The sequence below is a fragment of the Prinia subflava genome, chromosome 7 (assembly GCF_021018805.1).
Source record: "Prinia subflava isolate CZ2003 ecotype Zambia chromosome 7, Cam_Psub_1.2, whole genome shotgun sequence".
Classification (NCBI taxonomy): domain Eukaryota; kingdom Metazoa; phylum Chordata; class Aves; order Passeriformes; family Cisticolidae; genus Prinia; species Prinia subflava.
Window position 1 is genome coordinate 27,044,266 of NC_086253.1, and position 16,138 is coordinate 27,060,403.

A 16,138-nucleotide genomic window follows, 5' to 3' on the forward strand; every position below is an offset into this window, starting at 1 on the left:
TCAAACCAGACTGTGGCCTCTACACTCAATAAAACTGACAGAATTTATTGAGATTTTGGTTTTCTCTTCTTCCACCCTTCCTTTCCTCACCTCCCTAAACCCTGACAGAACAAAGGATAATGCTTCTTATTTCCTACTCTTTCTTCATCCTATTTTCCCAACACACAAGCTGGGATTTCCATTTTAGCTTCAGAATCCTCAAATACATGCTTTGAGCTCACCACTAACACTTCTGACTCTGGCTTTGGCCAGGCCACATTTTTCAAACATGGCACTCAGAGATAGGTGTAGTGTCACAAGGTGAAAGATCAAGGCAAAGTTTCCTGATTCAGCTTGTCCCTGACTGTTGTTATTTCAGCAGGACCAGCTCCTCCAAACTGCATCTTCCCAAGAAGCTGGCAGATGTCCCCCAAGCTCCTAAGGCAATTCTTAAGGTTTCTTTCTCCCCTAAAATACGTAGCAAATCAGAAACACAGTTCCCAACAGGATTTTGGGTAGGTGCTCATGTCTGTGGGGGTTACTTGGGTCACCAAGATTTAGTGGAGACACATTACCCAGCTATACCATCTCCCCAGGTCATCACACACAACATTTAATCTTCCAACTGAGTTGACTTACCTAAAATAATCTTTCTAAAGATTTGCAGTTTATAGGTGTACATTCATCTTCAGCTTGATGCTGCCATTGGTCAAGCCATTTTTTTTGATCTCAAATATATTGGGTCACTGAGCACGCAATTTGATAAACCATGTAAAATGAAAGCTTTGGCTTCCCCCATCCCTTTTTCTTTCTTTTGTTTTTTAATCCTCCAGTGATGTATATTAAACAGAAAAAATGAACTTTGCAAGGGGCTAGAAGGCTCTGAAGCCACCGTTTTTGGCTCTTACTTCTGTTGCGGTTGGTGCGGTGCAGGTCTCCGGAGCTGCTACCCAGCTGGCTGTCCTCTGAGGTGGGGCTGAAGGCCGGGTTCACCAGCCCTGGCTCATCTGTCATTAAGGCGATGGCCGCAGCTGCTGAGAGCTCAGGGCCCAGGGCAGCTACTGCTAAGCTGGAGCCGTGGTCCGGAGAGCAGTCCTGGGAACGCCTCTTCTGCTCCTTGGTAAGGCCATAGTGGGATGCTCCTTTACATCTGAGGAGAAGGGGGGGAAAGAGAGAGTGATAGCAAGTTGCGTTTAAATGCTGCGTACTTATGGAAGTTATCTGGTTCCAAGGAATCACTTGGAGTACAACCTGTGATGATCATGATGACCAGTGAAATATGAAGGATTAACAAGGGGAAAATGCCAGTATGTGCTTCAAAGGAGGTGAGTTACCACCTTACATGGGAAGAGTACTGCTGGTCAAGGAAAAATAGAGAGCCTCAGCCTTGTGAGTAGTCTTATGTGTATAAATAGTTACTGTGGGTGCAAGAGGACAAGAATAGCAGGTGCCTAATTAAGCCAGAGGCTACAATGTCTAATTTCCTACTTGCCTCTGATTGACAAAGGAGAGCAGGGTGAGGCCTGACAGCTTCTCTGGGTCTGCTAGTGAAATTAAAGGCACCTTACCCAGTCCTGCCTCCTGAAAAACCCTCCTGGCCACCAAGGCAGTCACATGTGGAGCACGGCACTGTAGAGACCAGAACAAACAGTAAAGGGAGGGCTGCAGGTGGGAGCCGAACACCTGGGGCTGCAGGAACCCAGGCCCCACATGGTGCCTGCACAGACCATTTACTACTTGGACTGCATGTGATGAACTGTTTTCAAATTCAGCCACAGAGATGAAGTTGCCAACTCTGCTATTCCAGCTCCGTTGAGACACTAAAATAGGCAGGTCATTGCTTTGAGAGAGGAAGAGGTATAATGGGGATAGGGGGCCCCACTGGCCCTGCAGCCTCACCAGAATCAAGGAGGGAGCGCAGAGCTCCTACCAAGGGGCTGAGACCAGGTTCTCATGACAAGGTCCTTGAGCCAGCCGGGGACTTCACCAGCTTGGGGACCACAAGGCAAGTTCTAAACAAAATCCTCTCTAGTGGAGAAACACACGTGCCCAAAAGAGCTAAAAACACAGCATTATAAGGGGAAAATTACAAGCCTGCTTTGGAACAAACTTAGTTATGCATCCAACTATCTGCTCTAGATTCATCCTAGACAGCAGAGGCAGGACAATGAATGGCATTTCTTTTTTAAGATTCATGAAGGAAAGTCACTTGAATGAAATTAAAGGTCACTGTAGTCTTCATGAGTCAGTATTCAGTTAAAGCTATAAAATAACAAAAAGACAGAGTGACCAAGGACACAGCACCTGTGACTTCCCCAGCACCCCTTCTGCCCAGTGCCCATCCACTAGAACTACATTCAGTGCATTAAAAAGAAAAAAACCTGCCTTTTAATCATAATCTAATGAGCTTGGCCTACTTTCAGTTACTATTATCCCTCTCTTCATAGCGCAGGCTAACTGATGACTTTCATGAGAGTGCCCTGTAGGACAAACTCACAGAAATAGCTGCAGAAACCCTTAGGGATAGAAAGCTCTTCGTAATATATGGCATGCACAAAAGGCAATGCATAATACATACAGTACACAACGCTAGTGGGTTAAGTGTCACAAAAAGAAGACTTGGAAGAGAAATGATTAAGGAAGCATTTCCTGAGACAGATGCTGTGAGATGTCATAGAGCTCTCTGTATCAGCTTCAGAGCGGTAGTTTAATTTCTATCATGGTACTGACTTTCGATGACACAATTGAATTAGAACCTTTTTTTGGCACTAGATTATGGTTCACTATAATTTACTTCATGTTGCTTCTGACAACTTTTATCTTAAAGAGGGGGAAAATACCAAACCAAACTCTGCCATGTTGATGCAACTGTGTAAGGGTTATGTACTTGCTTTAAGGGTTGGACAGGAATGGCTGTAACAGAACTTATTTCTGAAATTTTCACAAGCAAAATGAGGCATCTCAGATGAAAATATTCTTATGGAAGAGAAGGTTGGTCAACTACTTCAAAAGACCAGTGAAAAGCTATTTGAGGCACCCATTGCAAGGCAAGACTGCAACAGTAATCCTGTAAAGAAAGAAAGAGCTCTCCCACCTCCATTGCAGGAGGTATTTTTCTATTTCTTTCCAGATTTTCTCACTCCCCCCAAACTGTAAACCATGGCATGATTCTCTCCTGTAGATTTCATGGGAAGCAGAAGCACAAAGGCCTTTCCCACTTGCTACTCACCTAATGTTCTTCAACACAGTGTTTTGGAAACCCATCTTTGACATCTTCCTCTTGCAGTAAAGCCACATTTACTAATCCAGCCTATGAACGTTTGACAAAATAGTTTAAAAACAGTCTAAAAACCTAACACAAGTGGCTTTCGGGACAACTGTTTCCTGTTCTCAGAAGACATTCTCTGCTTTACAACAATCTTGCAAAAATTCAGAATATAATGAGAGATATTCCTACTCCTTCTCATTTTATTTCATTTGCCTGTGTTTTTCCTATGTCAGTAAAATTTCAGTGGCTGATACTAAAACACCAGCCTTGTGAATGGGTTCTCAAATGCAGACTTGTTTTTTTTTTTTTTTGGTAGGTTTTACAAAGATCAATATGAAGATGTGGCTCTGCCCAAAGATTCCCAGTTATTTGGATTCAATCACTGCCTGGTACCCATCTGCAGTTTGCTGCTACAGCCTTCCCTTTCTGTGGAAATCCTCACTTGCTGCTGCTGGCTGCACTGCAGACACATAGTCAACAGCTTCATTCCAACAGCAATGAACAGGAGACAGCTACTTTGAATGTAGAGAGGACTGACACAGTTTAAGATGTGGCTTATTGGAGAAGACAAGTTGTCATGATACAAAGCACAAAGCATATCTTTCTAGCTCTGCCAGAAATAGTTAAAGAAGAACCAGAGCTCTTCAAGTATGATCAGTGAAGCTATTTCTTAAATTATTGTGGCAGGCATAAATGAACACAAATCAAGCTCTCTTTCTTCAGATTAACACACTGTCCTTGAAGAAGAAAAAAAAGTCCCAGGACCTCAAACTTGTAATAAAATTTGCAACAGCATCTCTTCACTTTCATTGTTTTGCTTGTGCTGACACTGCTGTGATAACAGAAAACAGAAGAGACGACTGTCTAAGTGGAATCATATTTATAGTGTCTAAGCTACACTTTTCCATATGGTTGGATTTGGGTCCCAGAAAAAAGGGGAACATAAAACAGCTACATGCCAGTAGTAATTAGCTCTCTCATTGTGAATATTAATCACAATGCCTGATTTGCAGCTGGAAGAATGGGATACCTGATTACCATAGCCAGTCAGAAAGTGAACTCAACACTGTCTGCAGGCCAAGGTGAACCAGAGATTTATGTTCCTTCCCAGTCGTGCTGGACAGCGAGTACATCCGTACAGCCGTACAATACTGAAACAATTTGAAGGCCAAACCCCAGAGAGATGAACAGACATGAATAATGCCTGTTGTACAGTTCGTGCCATTAAAATAGTGTCACTAGGTGCATACAGGAAACTGAGAAAATAGTTTCTTCTGTTTGCACAGCCTCTTTTATGAAGTAGAAATTCTGGCTGTATGAGCTAACCATTGGGCAGCAGTGGTGGCGGCTGAAATTCTACCCTGGGCTGCAGTTCTGGCTGGTATCAACACTGGTAGCCACAGGGCAATCTTTGCTTTGCACCCTGTTCCATACTCAAGGGAGACTCTGCACTCCAGGCTTCAGGAGCAGCACATCCCCAGAGCTGGAGCAAGGCGAACCAAAACCCTGTGGCTGCCTTAACTTGGTCCTTCCATTTGTAAAAACAACCTTCAGTTAAACTCAAGGCCAACAGAGACATATCCATGTCATTTAAAATTCAAATTAAAACACTGGTTTGAAAAGTGAGTTCTCCTTGCAGCATCCCTGACTTGCACAGCAATGGAGGAATTGAAAGTAAGATTAACCTCAAGGATTTCAATTACCCAGGCTGACATAGAGAAAAAACGTAAAGTCAAAACATAAGCAAGGACAACTGCATGGGTTTTTTCATGGATTTAGTGACCTAAATAAAAAAAATCCACAGGTAAAAAATATTTGTATATGTTTGCTCATGGCAGGCAGACTGCAACTAGATGATCTTTATGGTTCCTTCCAACAGAAACCGTTCTATGATTTATAATGGATGTTTTCTTGAAAATGCCCTGCCTTCTGTGTCACTTCACAATTCATTTTCTGCCTAGGCATGGAACAGGGGAAAAAAGTGAATCTGAAGAGTCACAGTGGTTGATAGGCCTGACACAAACAAACAGAGCAGGAACCCTGCCCTGCCCAGTTCCAGTAGTGTTTTCTCAACCTCACTTCTAGCACCAGTCATATTTTGGAGCTGTTTTGCTTTGGTGCAGAAGCAGCACACACATTACCCTAATCAGGGTAGACAAGTATGTTTCAGCTATGGTCTCACTGCAAGCAGCCTCATCCCTGTGTAATCTGGTGCTGACACAAGCTAGTGTCCAAAGTATCAACAGTGTGTATCATACCCGTGTTATACAAACTCCCTGAGTGCTCTAGCACCCATGAACTAATCCAGTGGAAAGGATGATGGAGAAACCAAGGCTGATCAACATGGAGCATCCTGGATAACCTGGTGCTGATAACCTCGCTTGTGAGACCCTGGTGAGAGGTTCCTGCTGTGCTTGGGAAGAAAGGAGAGATGAAGTTTAATTGAGAGGTTGACTCCCAGGAAGGTGTTGACAATTCCTGTCCCACAGGAACCATTTACACCGTGTGTGCATTAGCAGTGACAGTAGTCCAAACATAAACCAAACACCAACCACATGGATTTCAGGCCAAAAACTGAAACTCTAAAGTTTTCTGAAACTCCGTCACAAGGTGGTGAAGTGACTTGATCAGTTCTCAGAGATAACACCAATTCTTCTGCTCTCACTTTTGCCAACAGTGCACAAAGTAATGGAGTCAAATATGAAAAAGAAGCAAGGCACCTGAACTCCCACTATATCCCATGTTACAGATATAAGCTAAAATGCAGCAAATACATGATCTCCCATCCAGTCCAACCATACTGGTGATTGAGATGTCAGAGACACCAATATCTTTGGCAGTGAAGGTGACCACTACCCTGCTGCTCTTTGAACCTGATGACATTGTAACATCCTTGCTCAGAAAGCTCAAATAGCTTTTGTGAATCTAGGTTCGATGTACAAAATCTCTCTTTTATTCTTTTTCTGCTATATAGGAAAATCAATTCTTGAACAGAGAACTTCAGAGAAATGATTTTTCCTTGGTAATTCTGAGTTCCTCCAAGGATTAACTATTGTGTGAATGTTGCATATGGAAAAAAGCTTCATGAGAACCTGATTTTTTTTAATGCGTGTCCCTTTTCTGCTTTTTATAAAGAACTATCTCATGTCAAGAACAATCCTCAAGCTACTGTAATCATCAGCTATGGCTAGGAAGGTTCTGCCTGCATTAAACCTTACTCAATAATGATAAAGAAGGGAATGAGCCATGTAAGAAGAAAAGCTTAAATGTCTGGATTACAGTTTCCAGCGAATATTTGCTGAAAGACAGGCTGCAAAACCCATATCTAAGCAGGCAAGTATAAACAGGATGATCTGCACCTCCACTATGAATTTCATAATGCCAGCAATATTTCCAGGTGCTTGCCACTGCTGTTCTGTGCACTCTGTACCCTGGCATTGATGCACTTGGGTATTCTCTCCCTGATGATCTCTCAGTGTCAGAGATTTGCCATCTTGTTTGGGGGGAAAAAATTGCATATTTTTCACTTAAGTAGGAAACTGTCCCAGTTACTACTGCTCTTTCACTTCAATGACCCTCTAAATAAAAGCCTTTTAGAGACAGCCTCATGACACCTGGGGCATCAGGGCTGGCTGGGAGGGCAGCATGGGCCAGCGGCATGATCCCTGCTGCCTCTGAAGGGCTGAGGAACAGCAATTTCTTCCTACGGTTCCATAAACACTGCTCTTCTCGGTGTCAGCACAGAGATAGCTATGATAGAAGCTAAGATGAGGCAAATGGCTTCTCTGTCTAGCTGTCAGAGAGATTTGCTCATGTTATTTGCTCTCTATTGTCAGCCAGAGGCCTTTGCTACAGTAAAAGCACATAATAGATTTAGTGGTTCTGTATTTCTGCATTACTAGTATCTAAATATTTATAAAGGTCTTCATAACATTTATTGTTTTAAGCTGAAGTTATTTAGCTTAAGTACTTTCCCACAAGATAGGATAACCTCACACATATTTATCTTTTTTCAGTTTAATTTCTGCATATTCCTGTTACGGTTTCCTAAGGGGTTTTTCCACACTTTTTGTATTAATCAAGACATCACAATTCAATAAATTCTGGAAAAACTACCTTTCTAGCAAAGCCTAAAATTGTGCTTTGTTCTGTCTTTAAAGATCTGACCCCAGGGAAGGGCTGTCATTTTCACAACGCTTTTACACTAAGGTGCTGTCAAACAAAATATATTTGTGCATTATATAAGGAACAGGAGTGTGCAGGAGTATCTGTATACTTATATTTCCACGTCAGCTACTCTGTATGAATTTGGGTCCACCACTAGCAAAAGGAGTTATGGTTCTCATAGATAAAAAAGTTAAGATTTTCTAAGCATATGAGGAAAAAAAATATTGAGAATACTTGATAATTACAATTTAGTCATCAGCTATAGTGACATACTCGCATTTCTGTGATTTGTTTGCTGAGAAGGAGAAGCAAGCAATCATCATCATATTTCAGGCCCTTGAAAGTATTTTGCATTGATGAAGAACAGAATCGCAGTTCAGAGTTCAGACCCCACAGTTCTCAAAACTGCCAATGGACAAAGACTTGGTGTCAGACACAAACTGAACAAGCATTCAATGAAAAGCAAATACCCATTTCATATTTGACTGCTTATACTGAAAGAAAAGGGGGAAATCTCCATATTTCCTACTAGTTTTCAGGAGAGCTGAAAGAACTTGGAACATATTTTTTATCTGAAATATAATGTAGATCTTAAATTTCATGTGCACTCTAGCAAAGTATCATCTAACATGAGGTCATGTTTAAGATTTTTTTTCCCTCCTTCTCTTTAAAACTCAGAAAGTTCTAATTCAACCATCATCTTGAGCTTCTGTTATGAAATCTTTAAAAAAACCCATTAGCATCTATCATGGGAACAGGAAATTGGAAGAAATTGGAAAACAATATGAGTTGCTTGCAATTGCAGACAGAAATCATGGCTGGGATTATTGTGAAATGATCCCAGTTATTGTTGGGACTAAGGACAAATTGTTGGTCCACATCATGTTCTCTTTCTCCCTGACACTCCTTTCAGGCCATTATTTTGCCACTGATGATTTTGAAACCACAACTGTACTGATTTTTCTTCAAGGTGGGATTATAATTTCAATTTCTAGTCTTAAAGCAATCCAACAAATTTCAGCTGTTTTACATATAGGAGAATGAAGTTGTAAATTGCTAGAGAGAGCTGAGATGAGCAAGTTGGCACCCAGGCTGGAAATTCAACTTTTTTTTTTACAGGTCAACACACCTTTTTGCTTAACATAACTACTTCTTTAGAGAAGCCAATATTCACAATTGACTTTGTGAATATTTCTTTTGCTTCACCTTCTATGCCCCTTCCCCCCGTGTTCAAGTCACAAATGCTCTGAGAATGCACAAAGGCATCAGCAGATTTCCCAGTGCTCACATAAGGCATAGCCTTGAGTTGCTTCTAGAGCCTCTACCTTTTCCAATAATGCCTTTAAATGTAATGCTTGTAGAGCAGAAGCAGACCTGGAGCTAAAAGACCTAGGAGTTAAGCAGGGTGAAAGACTGCAGTCAGTCTATTATTCATTATTTACTCCTAGATTACAAAAAACCTAATTTGCCTAAGTTACTCCTAAACAAACATTTGTCATCACAAAGAAGATACTGGCCAGATGTACAGTACCAGTGAACTTGTGTGATACAAAACAACAGCAGTATTTATTTATACTGAGCTTAATTAAAGACTGAAGCTCCCAAAGAGTGATCTACATATCTCATGCAATCTACTCACACCAGCTGACACAAGCAAGGAAAACAGATGTAGCACACTATCTCTAATTCCTGCTAGGTGCTCAGGTACTGACACAGCAAGGAACCTAGGAGTACTTGGTTTGGAGATTCAGAGTAAAATGAGAGAGAAAAACAAGACACATGGGACTAGCAATTTTGAGCTGGTGAGAGCCTGTAAACTTTGCTGATAGCTTGTAATACTTATAACATTCAACAAATAATACATGATTTAAATCCACTAATCCTGTCCAAGTGCTATATTAAAGTACTGAAAGCTCCTCTTGACTTCAGCAGAAATGGAGCTTGATGAAAACTTTACCAAGTGCTTTCATCACTTTTCAGAAGTGTATCATTACCTATAAAACATACTTAGAAGGTTCAGCTTTTACCACTTAAAGAAGTGTCAAACTTGAACATTTTCCCAAAAGAAAATGAGAAAACACAAATGAGAAAGAGATGTTTCTTCATGGAAAATGTAGGTACTTAGTGATATTTGTGCATTGTTTTATCTACAGAAGTTGTGCATGAGGCACCAATCACAACTAATGTGTATAAGTTGCATATTTAGAAAGCAACATAAGACCTGCCATGAGCAGCTCTGAGCTTCATATCTGCTTTTCAAGTCCATCAAGACCGCTCAAAGAACTAGCACTCAGCCAGCAATCTTGACCACTGATTTTGCCTCATACTAATAAAATAATGATAATACAACTTTTTTACATTAGGAATTGAAACCGTATATAACAAAGCTGCAAGCAGGATCACTAAAAATATTCCTCATTTAGAACATTAACTGAAAAAAGAGCCGAAGGAAAATCACAGCATATATACACAAAGGCTCAGAAATTGCTGCTAAAATTAGGTTATCTGTGACAAAAATAACAACTGTGAAGACTAAGGAATTCTCAAGGCATTGCAATGCTCTTTCTTATAGTAACACACAATCCAATACACTACATTTTTCAAATTACGTGGCTACACACATAATTAATATTAATGAATAAGCATTCAATCTGTTGATTCATATGCTTTTCAGATTTATTGTTTGGTCTTTTGATCACCAAATTATATTCAACAGGTATAACTAGTTTCCTGGAACTTAGTATCTCCGTGCTGTCTTCCCCTCCTAACATCTCCACCTATGCTATAAAAGCTGTATGATGCAGTGAGCAAAATATGTTTGCAATGGGACAAGTGGGGTTGGTTTTTTAACAAGACTGACAGGATCAGCTTAACCCGAATTCTTGCACCTACAGACAGAAAAGCCTGACAGACAGAAACTTTGTATTTACACATAATTAGAATGCATTTATTTTAAAAATAAAACTAATTACAATATCTGCTATGTCACAGACTCAGCAAGCCAGCACTACTGATAGCAGGTGTGAGGGCTTCTGTTGGCAAAAAGAAGTAACATATGCCCATAAGTCTTGAGATATAATAAAAATGGAACGCTGTATTCAGTTTCAAGCTGTTTTCAACTCAAGGCTTGGGTTTACTACTATATTCTTCACTGGAAGAAATTATAGGAAATAATGGAGCTACATCCAGCAAATAACAAATGCTGTCTTTATACCATCTTATTCACAGAACATGCTGTTGACAGCCATCCACAGGTCTAGCTCTGGTGGCACTTGTCTCTGACCACTGTGACCCAAAAGTCACATAAAATCCCTTTTAGGTCAGCATGGATATCTAAATTATATTGCTAACACGTCTTGGTACATATCACACTCTAAACACGTCTTTGCTTGCTCATAGGGAAGGTCACAAAAAAGGAGGTCTCAGCACAGCTCAACAGTTGAAAAAACATAGAGATCCCTGTCAGATGTCTGTCTGAGTCTTAAGCAAATGTCTCCTCCAGTACAACTAAGTAGCTTCTTAAAATGTCATAAATGTTTCCCATATTCTTACCAAATCTGATGTCTAATATTCAACAAGGACCCCATATTAGCCCTATTAGTAAGCTGTACTGCAGTCTTCTGTTTTGCACATATGATTAGAAAAGGGTGGATCAGAGGGACACCACAAGCCAGTTTTCACAACAAATCCCCCCATACCCATTGGGCATGCAAAAATCTTCAGTGCTTGTGTTTTATGGGTTCCACCCAGTTGAATATGAGATATTTCAGTGCGATATTTCAACTGTCCATTAAAATAAACACACATTATTAAAACATTGAAGGGCTTCACAAAGTCCAAATCCAGCCACAGCACAAGTATGGCTGGAATGTTGTTTATAGTCTCCTCAAAGCTCACATAGTAGGAAATGCTCACTTACGCTGTAAAAATTGTGAAAATTTCTCTTTTTTTTTGGAACACGCCTTTATAACAGAACTATCAGAAATACTTTTAATCTGAATTCCTTTACCCAAATCTAAAAACAGCCCAATCCACTCACCCTTGTCCCCACATAGGCACCTACAGGGAGTGCTGTGTTCAATATCTTGGAAAGCAACCAAGACAGCAGTGCTGTGGCTTCCCTCCTGCTGTATGCAGACCACTGTCAGTTCTCACTTGGCAGGGGAGGCTGAAGGAGCTCACACCCTCCCACCTCAGTTTTCAGGAGTGCTCTAACCACTAAAACTCAGGTTGGGATAAGGCTGATTTCTGCTCCTCCCGCTGAAGCTTATTCAGAGAGGTGAATTAAGCAAGAGGGAGACCAATGCTGCATCCAAACGAAAAACTGGCACATAGGGAGGGAGAAACTGAGTCCTGCTTCAGAGCCTGAAGTGGCTTTTCAGTTGAATTTGAGAGAGGTTCACAGGAAAGGCACTCTCCTCTTAGTCCAACCAGTATCTTGGGGAAAGTCTGGCAATACCATCAAGGCAAACAAGTATTGGCCTTAGAGGCTTCAGATATAAGCTGAGAACCTCTCTGGAAAATTGTGTATTGTTTTCTCTGATCACCAGGATATAACTGGTGAATCAAAAAATAAAACACAAAAATTAGAGTGCAAGCAAGAATTCAACCTCGAAAGCCCTTAAAGACAAAAGATGTCTTCAGAATTGGGTACCATATTACCAACAGTACAAGATGCATATCCCTGACAAAGAAAAGTACCATAAAATCATAGAAGAGCCTAGGCTGGAAGGGACCCCAACAGATCATGCTGTCCAACATTTCATGGGAGAGGAACCCTAGATGAGATTATCTAGCATCCTCTCCAAAATTTTAAGCGATAAAACTTTTATCTGAAGTGATTAACCTTAACCATCCTGAAAACCTTAAGTGATGGGAACTCCACTATATCCCTGGGGATGTTGTTCCAGTGAACAATTGTACTCACTGTGAAAAAAAAAAAAAGTAGGAGGAGAAAACAAGTTTTGCTCTGTATCTTCCTTTAAACCATTTTTTTCTCAGGCTATTGCTCCATATTCCTTAGCTTACAGATATAATATGTTTCTTCAGGTTTTCTTAGTCACTTCTGTTCTCTCAGATTTCATGCTAATTTTGCATTATATAAATAAGAGAAGATCATAAAATGGTTTAGGATGGAATGAACCTAAAAAACCATCTAGTCTCAACCTCACCTTCCATGGATGGACATGGACAGGGTCACCTTTCACTAGACCAGATTGCTCAAGGTCTTATCCATCCAACCTATCCTTGGACACTGCTGGCATCCACAACCTCCCTGGGCAAGGTGTTCGAGTGTCTCATCATCCTCACAGTAAAGAATTTCTTCATTATATCTAACCTAAGTTTTCCTTCTATCAATTTGCACCCATTACTCCTTGTCCTATCACTAGAGTCCCTGGCAGAGTCCCTCTCTGGCTTCCCTGTAGGCCCCATTCACATACTGGATGATTTCTCTTTGGTTTTTTTTTTTTTTTTAATTATTCAATTTTTAGAAAAGCCCCTTCAGGATATGAGGCAGTCATTTCATCCTGTCCTGTTACAAAACACAGTAACTTTTGTATACATCCAACTAAAATACTGGAAACAGAATAAAAAAAATACAAAATGTTCTTTAGGAAGCTGCAGTTTCCTTTCCCTTTTACAACACTGCAACCTTGGAAATTTCAATATTCAAGCTCTAATGACTAGTCTTGCTTTCAATTTTAAAAAATAAACATCGTGTGTACAGCTGGGCACCTAGGACACAGTGGGAAAACCTGAGCAGCAGATTTGGAGTACTGAACCTTGAGCATGAGCTGCAATTATATTTCCCTGGGTAATACAGGGCAGTGGCCTTGCTCTTGCTGTCCCAGGAGAAGGAACATCCTGCCTGACCTTGCTGCTCCCACAAAATGGGTAGGGGCTGCTGTGCGACAGCCTGTCCTGAAATGAATCCAAACCGTGAATTCTCTGTGACAGTTTGTGGCATCTGGGTGACTCAGACAGCCTCTGTGCCTGAGGCTGTTCTAGCCCAGACTGTGATTTTGTTAACGTCACAATTAAAGTAGACTTGGGTCTTGTTAGCAGTAATGATGGACTCCCTGAAGGAAAACCAAGGTGGCATTGGAAATGATGTCATTTCATTATCAGCTCTGAGATGGGGATAATTACATCTGTCTTCTTCAAACTGAGATGATCCTGGTCCTTCAGAAGGCAGCTGGCAATCTAACTTCCAGCAGCATGCTCATGCTATGCCTCATCATCTGCTAATTGTCACATCAAAGGCATCACTCAAGGTGACCCAAACCATCATGAAAAGACAGGATCTCCAGCTGGACATGTATACTAGTGTTCAGCAGACAGCACCATGCTGGGGGTATTGGACATGTTTGCAGCCCTGACTGAGACATACATAAAACAAATCCTACTTTCTTCATGTAAATATAACATTAACAGCATGCTGTTAACATAGAAGGCTTGACAAACCATATAATAGAGAATAGTCTATTTTCCCAATATTTGAGAATTTTCCCAATGGCTACAAAATATCCACCTCAGCCTGACATGGACACTGAGGATTAAAAAAAATGGGTAGACAGACTAAACAAAATTTGTAGTGCATTTAAATATTTATATTAGAAATTGAGACATGGGTTTCTGTCTTAGACCTGTGTTTGGCAGTTTACCTATCTTCAGCTTCTGAAGAACTTCCTTAACTGCCCTGACGCAATTTTGCTTCCTGAAGGGCAAAGCCAGATACTCAGCATTGTGTATTTAAGAGTGCAATATAGAGAGAAAAGGAGGAAGAAGTAAGGTAAATAAATACCTGACAATTAGTGATTGTAAACAGAACGGCCTCATGGCAAATTATTTTCTTTTTCTTTAAAAGCTAATTGAGGATGCTACAGTGCCCTGTTGCAGGGTTTTCTGAGTACTTAAGATACTGGCATTAAGATGACCTTCCAGAATGTAACACAAAATGGAGCACTTATTCTGTAAAGGTTAACAACATGCAGTTTACAGAGGTGGTGCTGCTTCCTAGGGGCTGTCTGCAGCAGGGAAGTACATGATTACTGGGGTGCTTGTGGAATGATGCCTCAGGCACACGATGTATATTATAAGTGTACACACACACATCTGAGAATAGCTTCCCTAGTGACATTTCCATTCCAGAGTAAGAGTATTCACTAGAGAAGCTATTCTAGAATAAGAAAAGTATTGTCACTTGACACCCAATTTTATTATGGATTAACTTCCCTGGGTGTTCAAATCACCTTGTTAGGATAATTCCTGCCCTTTCTTTGATGCCCCTTCTTCTGGACACCAAATGCCCCATTGTTCAAGCCTCAGGTCTCTTTGAGAGACAGAGTCTACCTCTCAGTATGCCACATCTTGAAAACTAGTTACTAAGTTTGCTCTGTTAAATATGTAATAAAAAATTGCTTTTGCTTACTATGTTTTTTTTAATGTGTCTCCCACAACACAGGATTTGGCTCTTTAAACTACCATAACATAAAAAGCAGTAAGAGTTAAAGCATTGCCACAAAGCCCTAACTGTAGGACCAGCACTTTTATTCCCTCAGCATCTCTAGCAAAAAGGAGACAGGGAAAGTAACATCCATTTACCTTCTAAAAGCACAAAAGAGTTTGGGACTTCAAACACCCATGTGTTACTTAAATATGTCACTGCATCCACGTGTTGCTAAAGATGCAGAATCATGAGTCACCTCAACTTCTGTGCTCAGCCCCAGACCTGACAATTCACCAATGGCTTGCAAGGGTGAGGACCATTTCTCTGCAATGTGACTTTTTTAGAAGACTTGGAAGAAGCACTCTTTGCAAAGCAGCCAGAAGGGAGGGGAGGATAACATCAGCAACTGCTTCCCTGGCGCATGGGACCATAAGCAGCACAGCTGTTCTTTTTGGAAATGTCAGAGAGGGGGGGAAAAGTTGCCGAGGGAGTTGTCATCGTCAGAAAGCACAATAGGTGGTTCCAGAATAATGCTTCACAAAGTCATAAGCTTTTCTTGAAAACATTGCTCAGGAAGCCTAGGCCTGACTAACTTTCCAAATAGCAAACACTACTTGAAAAACAGACACATAAAATTACTTTGCATGCAGTTTCTCTGTTTCTCTCTGAGAAAGGAGAGCATAGTTGTGTCTCAGTGTAGATACAGCAGCTGAGATAACCCTGTATGAGCCCTCTCCTGCCCAGTCACAGCCACACCTACAGAATGTCTCAGGATTTCAGGTAATACCCATTACTCTACCTCTCTTCCTGTGTCTGCCCCCTTGGGCCAGTTGTCTCAGAGAAAACAGCAAAATTCTGTTTGTTCCTGGGTTCTGCAGGAAGTCACACACCTTCAGAGGCAAAATACTATCTAGGGGTTGTTCTGAAGTACTGCCAGTGTATGCCCATCCAGCAAACCAAAGCAGGTCTCAGATGGACATGTACTGCCTCTTCCTCCTTTGTGTCCACAGCCTCCCCAGGAAGGAGGGTGGGGACAGACAGAAGAAGGAGTGTCACATGGTGCCACACTTACCCCACTCTCAGGCACTGCCAGAAGATGAGGAAAAAAATCACACAGAAGATTTTGAAGAAGAAACCGTAAGCCCAGACTTCCCCTTCAACAGAAGGTCAACAGAAAAAAACCACCAAACCTGAACCCTCTGCTTCCTTATGCCTGGCACACTGAGATGAAATGGAAACGTCAAACTGATTCCTACTTCATCCCCATCACTGTG

At 41.1% G+C, this 16,138-nt stretch overlaps 1 protein-coding gene across 4 annotated transcripts in view; it reads right to left on the minus strand.

Moving 5' to 3' along the window:
- LNX1 (ligand of numb-protein X 1) overlaps positions 1-16,138 on the minus strand; it is a 243,102-nt gene that overhangs the window by 51,256 nt on the left and 175,708 nt on the right. For all 4 annotated transcript variants that reach the window (XM_063401934.1, XM_063401936.1, XM_063401935.1 and 1 more), the window contains one exon: positions 888-1,129. In XM_063401934.1, the coding sequence (XP_063258004.1) occupies positions 888-1,129 (242 nt within the window). The remainder of the gene's footprint in view (positions 1-887; positions 1,130-16,138) is intronic.